The sequence below is a fragment of the Cyprinodon variegatus genome, unplaced genomic scaffold (assembly GCF_000732505.1).
Source record: "Cyprinodon variegatus isolate N-32 unplaced genomic scaffold, C_variegatus-1.0 Scaffold1361, whole genome shotgun sequence".
Lineage (NCBI taxonomy): Eukaryota > Metazoa > Chordata > Actinopteri > Cyprinodontiformes > Cyprinodontidae > Cyprinodon > Cyprinodon variegatus.
This window is the reverse complement of record NW_015151814.1, coordinates 145815-160128: the sequence shown is the minus strand read 5'-3', so window position 1 is coordinate 160128 and position 14314 is coordinate 145815. Positions and strand designations below refer to the sequence as shown.

At 39.4% G+C, this 14314-nt stretch overlaps 1 protein-coding gene across 3 annotated transcripts in view; it reads right to left on the bottom strand.

The window, feature by feature from the left end:
* Positions 1-782: 782 nt before the first annotated feature.
* map3k4 (mitogen-activated protein kinase kinase kinase 4) overlaps positions 783-14314 on the bottom strand; it is a 27470-nt gene continuing 13938 nt past the window's right edge. For 2 of the 3 annotated variants that reach the window (XM_015402519.1, XM_015402522.1), the window contains exons 4-26: positions 13169-13582; positions 12913-13070; positions 12112-12228; positions 11907-12006; positions 11716-11799; positions 11347-11616; positions 11113-11262; positions 10634-10795; positions 10424-10557; positions 9347-9425; positions 9176-9254; positions 8646-8748; positions 8265-8384; positions 6611-6711; positions 6446-6526; positions 6175-6360; positions 6025-6095; positions 5826-5942; positions 5584-5743; positions 5369-5491; positions 4176-4282; positions 3624-3803; positions 783-1717 (exon numbers count right to left, since the gene is read on the bottom strand). In XM_015402519.1, the coding sequence (XP_015258005.1) occupies positions 1697-1717; positions 3624-3803; positions 4176-4282; positions 5369-5491; positions 5584-5743; positions 5826-5942; positions 6025-6095; positions 6175-6360; positions 6446-6526; positions 6611-6711; positions 8265-8384; positions 8646-8748; positions 9176-9254; positions 9347-9425; positions 10424-10557; positions 10634-10795; positions 11113-11262; positions 11347-11616; positions 11716-11799; positions 11907-12006; positions 12112-12228; positions 12913-13070; positions 13169-13582 (3117 nt within the window). In that variant the 3' untranslated portion in view covers positions 783-1696. The remainder of the gene's footprint in view (positions 1718-3623; positions 3804-4175; positions 4283-5368; positions 5492-5583; positions 5744-5825; positions 5943-6024; positions 6096-6174; positions 6361-6445; positions 6527-6610; positions 6712-8264; positions 8385-8645; positions 8749-9175; positions 9255-9346; positions 9426-10423; positions 10558-10633; positions 10796-11112; positions 11263-11346; positions 11617-11715; positions 11800-11906; positions 12007-12111; positions 12229-12912; positions 13071-13168; positions 13583-14314) is intronic. The other variant, XM_015402521.1, reaches the window with a different exon arrangement.

The window sequence follows — 14314 nt, the reverse complement described above, 5'->3', positions numbered from 1 at the left end:
GAGTGAAACTCAACAGCTGATTGGAAATGGAAGAGACTAAAGTGAACACCTTCCTTAAAAACAGTGATTTAGAGTATTTTATGTCATTTTTCTTGTATGGATTTGATTATTAATCTCTGTGCTACCAGAAGCAAAGAGTCTCCACAGCATGATGCTCTAACCACCATTTTTCATTAAAGCGATGCTTCAAGGTGATTTTTTTTGTTTATTCAAATTTTTCCATGTAGAAAAGATTAGTTTAGGTCTCATGATCAGAGGTCATGCTTCCACATGTTTACTGGCTGAAAATTCTAAAAGGTACCTTTAATGTTTTCTCTGTTCATTCTACCAATAAGTCTTGTCAATGCTAAAGCAGATGTCCCGTCACAGGATCTCGGATTTAAGTCCAGGTGTACGGCCATGTGTTTGTAAGTTTTCCTCCAACACCGACTTAAACTTCTCCATTTACACCCTTGACTGTCAGGTGGGTGCTTTTGTTTTTCAAACCATTTATTTACCAATAATGTTTTAACAAACCTACTTTCAATGACTCATATTTATATATTTATACATTAATTTCAACTGAAATAATTTTACTTACAAACTTATTTCATGTTTCTTACAAATAATAACCACAATTTTCCATGTACGGTAATTAATCACTGCCTTCTGTAAAATCACTGCTCAAAATAAAAAATTCAAAGTTGATAAAAAAAGGTTTGCATAACCTTCAATGAGATTTGCAGCATTTTTTTCATTAGGCAACAATTGTAAACTTAACACTTGTATATAGGGACTCGGATCGAATGTCTTGGCAGAGCAGTTTCACAGCAAACTTTAATTCTGAGTTGGAAAAAAACAAACAAATTGAAAACGAAAACAATAATAATGTGTTTATTAATATTGTTTGTACATGGCAAACACTGTAGGAGCAGCAGAGGACCACAAGTTTGTGTGTGTGTGTGTGTGTGTGTGTGCGTGGGTGTGTGTGTGTGGTTCAGCAGCAGGGAGGAATAGCTGGCCCCGTTTTGTCCTCCAAGTTGACTTTGCCCCAGTCACATGGGCAGCTCATCACCAGTGACCAGTAGACTTGAACATTGCTCCAACTTGACAATTTCTCCTCAGCAAAAAGGCAACGAAAAACACACTAAATAATCCTTCTTATTGCCCATACTTTCAGAATAATAAAAATATTTAAATATTTGGATGGCATTTTTTTAATAAAGGGAAACTATTGCCTTCTTTTATTCACGGAGGGTGGCCACATTTTATTTTATTTTGACCAACTTAGGATCCCTCCTGTTCTACTAAGCTTTCCCCTTGGATAAACAGTTTAAAAGTGCTATAGATGCTCCCCGATCCTCCACGACCAATTTAAAAAAAACAAAGTATTCCTCATTGCCTTTATAGAGGTGTTTGAACTGGTGAAACAATTGTGGCAATAATTACTTTAACTTAACAGCATTTTATACATGAATTAAGGCCAATCCTATTCTTACAGTATATACAGCACCACCCAAACCATGGCTACATAAAGACACAATTTACTAATTCATAGATCCAGTTCTCCTCTGAAATGATAATGCGTTAGTTCCTCAGTTTAACTCCATGTGCCTTGAGTCACAACTTCATCTCGTGTCCACAGTTTGGTTTTCTTTTTGCCGACAGCATGTACAGTAGTGCTTTAGTTTGTAAACGTGAAAAGAGGTGGTGTCATTCACTCCTCGTCTGTGCAAACCTGAAACAGAAGAAGACACGTAAGAGACCTCATGAGGACTGGATGAGAATGGGTGCTACTTTGGCAAAGTTTGTTAATTGGTTGGTTTTTTTGTTGCATAATGATGTTAATTTCATTTCCTTCACTTGAAAAAAGGACTCTCCCCGAAGGGGGCCCGGATGGAGTGTGAGATAGATTGACGGATTGGTGTGGCTCTACTGGACTGTCGTGGTGAAGAGGGAGCCGATTCGAGGGGCAAAGATCTGGATTTACCAATCGATCTACGCTCCCACACTAACCCATGGTCATGAAATCTGGTTAATGACCGAAAGGACAAGATCACAAATACATGCCGCCAAAATGAGTTTCTTTTTGTCATGGTAGCTGGGCACACCCTTCTAAATCAGGTGAGGAGCTCAGTTACCCGGGAGGATCTCGGAGTAGAGTCGTTGCTCCTACACGTCGAAAGGAGCCAGCTGAGGTGGCTCGGGCATCTGTTCCGGATGCCTCCTGGTTGCCTCCCTCTGGAGGTGTTCCAGGCATGTTCTATTGGGAGGAGGCCTCATGGAAGGCCCAGGACACGGAGGAGGGACTATATCTTTGAGTTGGCCTGGTGTCACCTCGGGGTCCCCCCAGAGCAGCTGGAGGAAGTGTGTGTGGTTCGGGAAGTGTGGGAGTCTCTGCTTAGAATGCTGCCTCCGTGACCCGGCCCCGGATAAAGTGGAAGAAAATGGATGGATGGTAATTTTGAAGGATTTGGCTTCCAGCTATTGCTGTATAGAGATGAACTGATAAGTTCTTAAGGCCCATGTCGATTGTAATGCTTTTTTTTTTTGAGAAGATACTTAAACTTTGTTGTTTTTTTTTTTGTTTTTTTTACATCCTTATTTACAAAGAAATGCTTTACAAGTCTACATTTAAAACAACAAAAAAGGGCTCAGTTGAATGGGAAAAAAAGTAGACTATCCATTCAAGATGTTTGGGGCAGAGTCACAAGTGAGTTAAGAGCCAGCAGACAGTGACATATGGGCCATGATTGCAGCGTTCAGCCGATCCTGATCAACAGATCATGTTAGAACCATTTTATGTGTGCTGAGGACTTTTGCTCTTAGATTCAAGTTTGGTTTGGAAATTAAGATCCTAGAGTCAGGGGGATGATCCCAGGGCGACAAAATGTTATAGCTGATGGTCCAATGAGGTTTAAGGACCCTTATCTTCTGCTGGTGGGCTGCTCAGTGGCGCAGTGGGTAGCACTGCTGCCTTGCAGCAAGAATAGCCCGGGGTCTTTCTGCATGAAGTTTGCATGTTCTCTCTGAGCATGCGTGGGTGCTCTCCAGGTACCCTGGCTTCCTCCCACAGTCCAAAAACATGACTGTTAGGTTAATTGGCAATCTCTAAATTCTCCTTAGGTGTGAGTGTGTACGTGAATGCTTGTTTGTCCTGTTTGTCTCCGTGTTGCCCTGCGATGGACTGGGATGGACCCCGCCTCTCGCCTGTAGACAGCTAAAAATAGGCACCAGCACCCCTCACGACCCCAGCAGGGATAAGCGTGTCAGAAAATGGATGGATGGATCTTCTGCTTGTTACCACTATATTTAACTAAGTCTAAAGTCAACATTGTCATCTAGGACATTATAAAGGACTTAATGCTGCCCCCTGCTGATAAACTTTTGGCCCAAAACCTTGATATCAAGAGGACGGACAAGAAGCAACGATGTAGAAAGAACCAGAAGGCTGCAGCAAATTTCTAGAGAAACTGAAGTTTGGGTTTTAATTACCATCAAAATGACCAAAAACACATAATTCTTTCCATAATTTCACTTCTAGATAGTGGTCTAATTCATTGAGAAACTCTTGATTCTTCCGTTTTGTTTTTAAGCCCAAAGTTTAGGAAGAGAATTTTAAAGTGTAGAGATAATCTTTGTACCTTGACAAACGGGTGGTCGAGAAGCATGCTGGCGGTCCAGCGACGTTTGGGTTCACTCTCTAAGCAGTGACCAAGGAAGTCCTTCCCCTCCGTGCTGAGCTTCTCAGGGATGGGCGGTTTGTGGCCCATGCCCACTTTGTACATGATCTGAAAGTTGTGCTCATACTCGTGCCAGGGCCTCTGCAGATCCAGATAGAAATCACACAAAGATCACAAATCGTTCTCTACAGGTATTTAAGTTGTGTTTATTGTGTTTAAGTATTTATTTAGGTTGTGTTGCTTAGGTGAACTTCCTCTGGTGAGAAGTAAAAATAGAACATGCCCCGGCACACAATGTTTCTGTTTTTTTAGACATTGGCTTTTTACAGGAAATTCTGCAAAGAGCCTCACTAATTCAAACTGAGAAAAAGAAACCTGCACCTGGAATGAGGAACTTTTGAACACATAAAAAAACTGCAGATGAGAGCTGCAGTAGATCTATGCTGTGATATTAAAGCAAATCCTTTTTCTTAAGTATTCCGAGAGGCAAATATCTTCTATTTCACTGCTTACCTTTCCAGTCACCATCTCAATCAGGACACAGCCCAAACTCCAGATATCTGCTGCTCGTCCATGACCTTCTCCTTTTGCTCTCGTTATAACTTCAGGTGCCATGTATGCTGAGAAATAAAGAGACACATAAGAAACAATATAAACCTAAAATTTATTCATAATGAGCTCTAAAAACCAGACATGAATGTAGTCTTTTTTTGCCTTGAAATAATCAGATTCTAAATCCTTTCATCTTCTTTAGCCATACATCTTCCATCTTTCAGATTATTTTTCTCCTAGTGATCCGTCTTAGATTGAGACTGTGATAAAATGATGCAAATAAATTAAATAAAAAGCCCAAAGATGATAAAAATTGACTTTAAAGTTAAGCTGTAGTAAAATGTTTGTTTTTTTTAGTGTTATTTGAAGGAGAGGGTTTCTACAATGTGAGTTTTTTTATTTTTATTTAAGGGAGTCTATCACAGAGATGTGCATGATAGAATTTAAAAATGCAGTTCAGATCTCTACCCTCTGGATTTCTCATAGATGTTTCATACCTGAAACCAACCCACAGATCATTCATTGTCTTATAGACCAAATACATTTTCTAAAAACTAGCTTTCTTAGAAAAAATGACCGAGGTCAATACTACGTTGTACTATCAGTGACAGCTGATTGCAGCTGTTTTATACAGAAATCAGTAGAGACAAAATTTTGCCTTTTAAAACCAAATCTCAGCTTCAGTTTCTCTGTCTCCTGTTTTCAAACAGGAAAAACCTTTAATTTTTAGAAAGTTTTTAAAGTAGGCAGATTTAGCCAGAGTGGATGTCTAATTTTTTAAACGCTCTGTGGCATTTCTACATTTTTGGTTGAAAAAAAATCTACTAAAAAGCCGAAGGGAGTTTTGATCCAGTCTTTAATTTTAGGGGCAGACTAAAATCAATCTCATTTTAATCTGACCCTATAATCTTAAATCTTTCATTAACCTATGTGCCTTTAGCATACAAATGTTAAGATATGCTGTAGTGATCTACAGTTTGAAGTAGCTGTAGTATTAAGCTATTTAATGTCTATCTAGAACAGAATTTTTTTTTCCTGAGATATAGAATCATGGATTGCAATTTAGTCTCTGCTAAATGAGATCTTAACCGGATAATCCCACAACACTGAGAGCAAACAAGGACCATCATCCTCCACTAGATGTTGTTTCTTACCTGCTGTTCCCAGTGTGCTGTTCACCTCCCCAGGCATGGTATGAGTGTTGTTCCTTAACTTGACCGAGCAGCCAAAGTCGCCCAGCTTAATCAAACCCGATGACGTGAGGAAGATATTGGCTCCTGTTAAAAAAGAAGAAAAATGCGGCGTAATGAGACGAGAGCTTCTAACACATCTAAAACCAAAGAATTAGTAACAGGAACTAGACACTGACCTTTGATATCACGGTGAACAATGCCATGCTCATGGAGAACATTGATGGCCGTGGTGATCTGTTTACTGTAAAGCCTGATCACGTGTTCCTGGAGCCCAAGTCTGGAAACTTCCTCCAGAGTTCCTTCATCACAGTACTCCATGAAGATGTACATCTCCTCCTAAAAGGTAGCAGACACAGATTCACACCAATCAGCTTCAGAACGCATCACGTGTTACCTTAATTATATGCTAGCTTCTTACCCGATGGAGCTCAACCCCAAAGTATCTCACAAGGTTTGGATGTTTGATGCCTTCAAATATTTTCAGCTCATCAGCCGTCTCCTTGATGGTTTTGTGATCGTTTGGCTGGAATCTTATCTATATAAAAAAAATAAAATAAAAACACACTTTACAAACTATATTTCAGTACCTGTGCTTTTTCATTTTCAGTGCTTCATACCTCCTTCATAGCCATAAGCTCTCCAGTGTCAACATTGATGCAGGTGTAGACTTTTCCATACTGACCTTCACCTGATATTACACACACAAATATTATTGTCTGCAAATTATTTAATGAGCTACATCATAACCAGATGGAAGTCCCACATACCTATCTTGTTGCCTCTCTGCCACTTAAAAGTCACCTTCCTGAGCCCGACGTGCATGCCATCAGACTTCGGCGTATGACACACTTGACCGATTATGTTCCGCTGCTTCATCTTTGCATAACGCTTCTCTTCAAACTTTCGTATGGAGCGACGGACGGCCTCCATCGGGCTCTGCCTGGCTGCCATATCTGCAAATACAAAAAACAGAATCGGCAAAGAGTTCTTTTGTCGGAGTTGATGAATACTAAAGTTCTTCTGAATAAAGAAACTCACCTTTGGATTGGCTGATTGAGGTGCGGAGCTCCCAGCTTCTGGGTGCGGTGCTGTTTGGATCAGCCTTTGGATACGTAGGTTCTGAAACAGTGTCGACATTTTTATTAAAATGTTAGCCATGGAAGTTTAGGGAAAGCAGGCCTGCAGATTAGTGTCAACCCACACCTTCTTTTTCTTCAGTGGGGCTCGAGTGGCGGCTCAGTGATTTGAACGTTAATTCTGCTGCAACGGTTGAAAGTCGATCGTTTTCATGGAAACTTGATACCCTGAGAACAGGTAAAGAAAAGTCAGCCAAAACTTCAATACAAAAGCATGCTATTAGCCTAATTGAGGGTTTTTGCACTTAAAAACATGATAGAAATAGAAGATAGAAATAAATACTTTATTGATGTATGTACTGATTATCATCTAATCCACTGACTGGCTTCTTTAAATTTCATAACAGTGAAACATCCACATAATATAAACCTACAAAACCCATTTATTCATTTAAAATATATCTACAATTTTTTTATTTTTTTTTTTATGCATCAACTAGGGCAGCAGAGCATCAGAAATGACATGTAACTGGTAAATTATTAATCACATTATCAATGCAATTAATTCCACATTCGCCCCTTTTTGGTGAGCTTTATCACCTCAGGCACTAAAGCTTGCTTATAGTGTTCATCAAATTATATTATAGCCAACATTTATATTGGCAGACAGTGATTTGATATTCTGCAACACTCTACTATAGATCTACACCAGAATTTAAATGGAAAGGAAAAATATAGTGTTTCTGAAAAACATATTAGCAAATGATTGCAGCAAATGCCAGAAAGAAAAACAGCGGAGCATGCATCAGAAACGGCCAAAAGGTTAGACAGATGGAATTAAAAGTATATCAGCTTTATTCCACTCAATAACAAGCCACCAACTACAAAAGCCATCAGTTAGCATCAATACCAAAAACAGAATAAAACAGAATACTATCCTACTCTTACTTCAGTCAGATAGTATTTTTTTTTATTCCATGAACAACAAGCAGCCTTCATATGATAGTATTTTTTTTTATTCCATGAACAACAAGCAGCCTTCATATGATAGTATTTTTTTTTATTCCATGAACAACAAGCAGCCTTCATATGATGAGTTATAAGGATTTATCCATGTTGATTTTAAGGGGTTTTGGAGGAAAAAAAAATTCTCTAAACTGATGGATAAAAAAAAAAAAAACAAGCATGATGCTACGGTTGTAACATCAGCGATTGACCAGGAACTTCTCAATTGTCAGGTGACTTAGAGTGAAAATACCTCAAATAACATTTTTAAATGCATACATCTAACCTAAAATGTCAATCCCACCAAAAAAGATAAGACGTGGTTAATCTAGGAAGCCTAGAAGAAGTGGGACTATCAGCAGAGGGCAGGAAGGCTGAACATGTTACTAAGTTGTTGTGTTCAAAGGTCTTCAGCCCAAGTTATGAAACGGTCAAAAAGGTAAGCAGCCTTTTTGGATTGTTAGGCTTTGTTTCCTGAGAAATATCAAGTTTTCTTTGGTAACACTCACTATGCTAATATATAAAAGATGCAAAACTCTATTTTAAATCTTCATTCCATCTTCATCTCGTCTTTACTCTAAGATATTAATAAAAACTCAGGTTATTGGCAATATGTTTTATAACCTCTGCGGTACAGTAGTAGTAATCAATAGGTCACTAACTAACCCTAATAAAATGAAATGAAATTAAAAATCAATCAGTACAAATCTAAACAGGAGGCATTTCCTCAGAATTGACATGGAAAGTATTACTGGTTGGCTTAGGGGAGGGGCTACCTGACATCACTGGGACTGCTGCTGGGTTTCATGGGGCTGTGGTCCCCTGGGCCCTGAAGGATGGCCCGGGGGCCATTGGGGACAAGCTGGTTCCGAAGATCACAGGGAAGGCTTCGAGAGCTGTGTGGTGAAAAAAGCAAACTGAGGCTCGCTGCCTTGGGAAGGGGGAGGGGGTTCACATAAGGGTGTGTGTTGATGAATGTATGCATCTGTGACTAGATGTGGGAAAGACGCTCACACTAAATGCATTTATAAAAATAAGGTGCAGAAAGTTTCAGAAAATATGCAGAGAAGCTCAAGTTTGCTTATTTTATAAGCAAAACTATGAGAAGAAGCAAAGCAATGCACACAGAACCAAAGAAATGATCTGCTGTAACCTACCTGAAACCATCTGTATTAGGGATAAACAAATTGGGGTTTGGAGGGTCGCTATGGCAGCGGACGGGAGCAGGGACCTTCACAGGCCGGGGACTATTCCTGGGTGCTGAACAAAAATAAATACGTAAAATTCATCCAACTGTATTTTTTTTTTAAATGACTTTGTAAAATAAGTAGCAATGAACAGAATCTGGAATGATCCCTCATCAAACTCAAAATATTCAAGCTGGAATAAAATTAGAAGTGATGAAAAAAATGATGTCTGATTTACCTAAACATTGAGAGATTTCAAAATATTATAACATGTAATTTATATTTATAGCAACATTTTAGATTCTTGAATGGTCGGTTATTAAGTGGTTGTAATAGGAGTTCTCTTTTGATAAAAAGTAAGATAAGTAACTTAACACCCAACAAGAGTTTTTGCATGTTTTTTGTGCAGATATACTATGCATCCCTGGCTTTAAAAACTGCATGTTAGACACTGATCCTCCCATGATAATAAAAGTTTCCACCACAAGAGGGCATCTTACCGATATACAGGCCAGTAACAGGGCTATGAGGCTTTCCAATCACATGTCCTATACATTCATTCATCAAAGCTTGCAGGTTCTGCAGGAAAAACAGAAATTACATAACAGCCACAATCTAAGCACTAGTTTCAGTTTAAAAAAAAATAGGACAAGGTGATGGGCTAATCTCACCAGGAAGTCATCCTCTGGTAATGCAGATATGAAGCCAGGTTCAATCGCTTGAAGAAAGTCAAATCCCTGAGTCGCCCACCTGTATAGGTAAAACTTTTAGGTCAAGCTGCATGATTCAAAAGTCAAGATAATGAAGCTGCAGAGCAGGAGTCTTCAGTTCCAGTCCTTTGGGTGCGATGCCTTGCACCTTTTAGACATTTTTCTGCTGCCAGAGTGAAAGCACCAGGTCATTAGCAGAACTCTGGGGGACCTTAAATATATAATGAGGAGGAAATTCAGCCATTTGATTCAGGAGACATTGAAGCAGAGTCAGATCTAAAAGGTGCAGGGCACTGAAGATTAGAACTGAAGACCCCTGCAGCAAAGCAAGGAAGGAAACTCCTAACAAGTATAGTAAGGAAGGAATATTCAGCACAATATTTGTTTGTTTTCTGCATTTAGTTTTGTCTCTTATGATACAAAGATATCAGATCACTATTGCAGATTGTTAAACACAGAACTTTTCTTTTAGACATAATTAGAAAAGAGACCATTTAGACAAAAAAAAACTGCATAAAAAAATGTATGCAAAATTTATTTATTAGAACTGATTAAATAGAGCTTTTGTTTTAAATATAACGCTGACTTGAATGAAATTAATTCACCCTGACTGGAGCTAGAGGCATTTCTTAACTGTTTTAATAAAAGAAAAAAAGTTTGGTTTTCAACAACCAGAGAATCAAAAGATTCAAGATATCAAGTCACTGAAAAATTCTAATAAAGTATTCTTTTTTGGATCTCCCATTTAATTCAGGAAATTTGTAAAAGGCTACAGTATTTTTTTCTAATCTTATTAGATTAATTTAGTAATGCAGACTCATTTAGATGTAGCGTGGTTTAAGATAAATATATTCCTTCCTAGTCCTCTTACTGTTTATCAGTATTTACAGTTGTCGTTTTGATCATAGTTAAGTTTTATTTAACACTAAATCAAATGAAAGTGCTGTTTTTACAAGCACTGCCCAAACCAAAATGGTCATTGAGTGTTTAAAAATGGTTTTCTCAGCAACATATGAGCATCAGATGGTTATGTCTCACCTGGGCTTGGTGCCCCTCCCGCTCTCACATTTGGTCAGAACATAGGTCATCCATTTGCGTGCAAAAGCTATGTAGCGTTCCCCGATTCTCTGTCGGAACTCGCCTGACATCAGGCGGACCACCTCCTTGTGGTACTGTTTTAAAAGAATGTCAATCAATAAAAATCACAGCAGAGAGCTGAATGCTTACTGCACTGTCCAAGGTTCTTACCTCAAAGGCGAAATTGTAGCCCTGGATCATTGCTTCCCTGTAGTACTGATGCAGAGTGGCTGACTCAGATTCCTCCACCTCTGCCTGAAACTCTGTGGTGAACATGAACTCCACCTGGTCGATGGCTGTGCTTATTTTAATGCATAGCTGCAATGCTTTGTTCTGTTAAAAAAGCGATTTAAAAAAAAGATTTGAGGTTAAGGAATGATTGTACGATCAATTACCAGCTTTTAAAATAAATGATCAACGTGTTGAAAAAGATCAACTGCAGCATCCAGCATTATGACACAGAGTGCTGCAGCTTTGAAAGTAGCTGGTGGCTCTATAAATAGCTATGAGTGAGGCTGGTGCTCATGGTCTGGTTATACTGATAAAGAATGGAAATTTGGGTTAAATCATTACCACTGCAGCAACGATCAGATATATGAAAGCACTGATGCATGACTGTTATTGCTACAAGGAGGAGGTTATGCAAGTACCTTGAGGTCCTCCAGAGCGCTGGCAATAAGAGGCTGGCTTGATGTTTGCTCCCGGCTGAGGGTCAGCACATCCTCCATGGACTGCTGGAAAGCCTTCCGCTGGGCCACCAGGTGAGCCGATTGCATCACAATCAAGAGCAAGTTCTCAACCTGAAACCACAGTAAACAGTGGTAAGCCTAAAAACACCACATAGACATACTGGCCCAAAACGCTGCTCTGAATTTCTTCACTACCTTCATAGCTCTTAGAGTGTCCACAGCTTCGATCTGTGGGACCAGGTGGAGAACCTCACCATCCCACCGAGCCCAGTCAGCCTCTGTAGTGGAGTCCCCCGCTCCGTGTTTGCTAATGAGCAGGTAGGCATCATCTTCAGCCATTTCATCAGGTTCTTTGGAGCAATCTTTCCCAGCAGCAGCATTGAGAAGCTGCAGGATGAGAGCCCGTTGATTCTTCAAGCTACAGGGCACAAAGACCTGGAGCTCTTCCAAGCCTGGGATCTGAACCTGAGAGGAGGAGGTGATTAGACTATTTTCAGCACCAAACAATAGAGAGGAAGATATTTCATCTGAAAATCAAAAGGGAAGATAAAGGTTGAGGACCACCTTGACATAGCTTTTCATTTTCAGTGCCTTCAGGAGACAAGGCACCCCGCTAGTGATGCTAAAATCTGCAGCAACTTCCAAATCCTGGAAGATATAAGAAAAAAAAAAACATATATAGCAAAATAAATAAATCCACAGAATCAATGAGATCAAAGTAGCTATCTGTGAAGTAAATGAAAATATGTTTCTACCTTGCGCAGCATTTTTGCAAAGCCCAAAGCCTTAGATGCACGTTCCCTGGCCTCGTGGAACAGCTCTTTTAAAGAGCGACTGGTTTCAATAACGGAGCGCCTAACAAAAAAAAAAAAAGCAGCAAAGAGAGATAAACAAACAAAACAAAGTTGAGCCTGATGAATCTTCTAGAAATCTTACTGTGTGAACTTCATCCCCTCTAACCTTATTTCATCTGAGGCGGCGCTGTCATCTGCACTTTCCCAGAATTCATTGCCACTTTTCTCCAAACCAGCATCAAGAAACTCTCCAGTGGATTCCAGCAGCATCCCAGCAATGTTACTGCAAAGGCAACAACAGTTCTATTGGTCTATTGAAATATGAACATTTCAAAATGTCATTCTTTGAAGACTAAAATTTCATTATTTTGCTTGATTTTTGTTCCGTTTTTTGTCTGGAATTACTCCCTGTAGATGTAAAAGCAACTGGAGGAAAAAAAAGAGCAAAACTGAACAAAGATGAAAATCATTCAGTGTATGAATGTATGCAGAAGTTTAATATCCAACTCTTGGTAGTTTTATCAGCAAGCTAATGTAAGAATATAAGAAGCATTCTCTGTAACGGCCAGCAGGCGGTGTTGACCTTAAAATGAGAAGCAGTCCGACTTCTCTGATAAAATATTCAACCTACAGTTTGAGAAAATATATCCAAATTTTCTCTTTTAACTTTTCTTTTTTAAATAAAACCTATGAAATTTAACCTATAAACCATTTTAAAGACCGGTAGACAAAAGAGGAAAGCCTGAAAGAAAACCCTCAACTAGTTCTGTAACAGTTTTTATTTCTGTCACAGTTTGTAAAATAAATCACTGAGTTTAGCAGACAAACCGGATATTCTCTTGTTTTCTGCTCCGCAGGAACATTGTGTTTAGTTCCAAAGATCCAAAGTTTTGGATCTTGATCCATATTCATGTACCACAAAATGACCAGTTATGATGAAACCTGGACACATTTCATCTAAACTCACCAGAAAAGTTCACCAGACTGGGCCTCTCCTCCACGGATGTAAGGAGTGATGACCTTTGTGAATTGCCATTCCTCCTCCAACAGGTTCTTTAAGCTGTGAGAGGCCTGAGGAAGCTGCTGCAACATCCTGATCCAACTACGCATATATTCAAAATAAACCTGCAGAAACAACAGGTGGCACATGGTTAATATTCATTCACAACCAACTACAACTAACATTAACTGGAGAGGAAGAAGGTATTAGAAGAAAGACGCACCACCAGCATCTTGTGTAGATCTTCTTCAAAGTCGTCTATATTGGCGTTTGTCTGCAGACCTTGAGCATCGTTCACCACTCCACGCAGCATAAACTGATAATACTGCTTCATCAGGAGGCCTCCTTTCAGAACCTCCTTACACTCTCGCACCAGTTGCTTTATACTGAGCAGGGAGGGGTCTCCAGCGGGTCTCTGCTCCAGTCGCAGTTTAAGGCATTCGTGGATAACATTGAGAAGGACTCTGCAGAGCACGAGGAACGCAGGTCGGAAGGATGGGAGATCCATGTCCCGCAGGTCCTCCCAGGACACCTGGTCAGCTCCCAGCTCCGGATCAGTGGGATTGGTGCAGGATATGTGGCGAGACAGCTCCGGCAGGTAATCGCTGTACAGCATGGGGTCTGGGAGGTCTGCAAACTGTTAGTGGGAGCCATAAAGAGAACTTGTAAATCATATATTCCAACTCGACAACAGGTTGATAACATATATGAGGCCATTTGATAGATTTGTTCTTGCTGTTAAGCATTGCTTAAATGAAATAATTTGTAGGCTATGGAATTTAGCCACAATGCATACAGCTTTGCTTGCCTATGATACGTAGCGCTAAGATGGACTTTAATCTTGCTCACCAAGCTCAGACAGTGTTGTTTAAGCCACAATATCATACAGGTGTTTTCTAAGAAGGCCCTCTTAAAAACACACCTGTTTGCTGAGGCATTTTGTACATCCTGAGAGATTGACCTTACTTTTATTTTGTTTCCTTTTTGACCTTCTGCTTTAATAACTTTTACATATTCTACTATTTTAATTTGAACAACTTCAAAAGTTTTTTAAACTCTTAATCTCTATTTTAGCTTGTCTGTATTTTGCTAGCCCAGGGGTTAACGTTAAGGATTTACCTCATTTGCCCAAAAACAATTTGTACTTGTCCAGTATAATGTTTGATAAATATATTTCCTAATATTCATCTTTGTATATATAACAATGAAACATGTTTGTTTTTTAAATGTTTTTTTTTTGTAATTCAGTAAGTTTCCAGGTTCCTGGTGAGTATACAACCCCTGGCAAAAAGTATGGAATCACCAGTCTTGGATGAGCACTCATTCAGACATTTCATGCTGTAAAACAAACTCAGATCAAAAACATGAT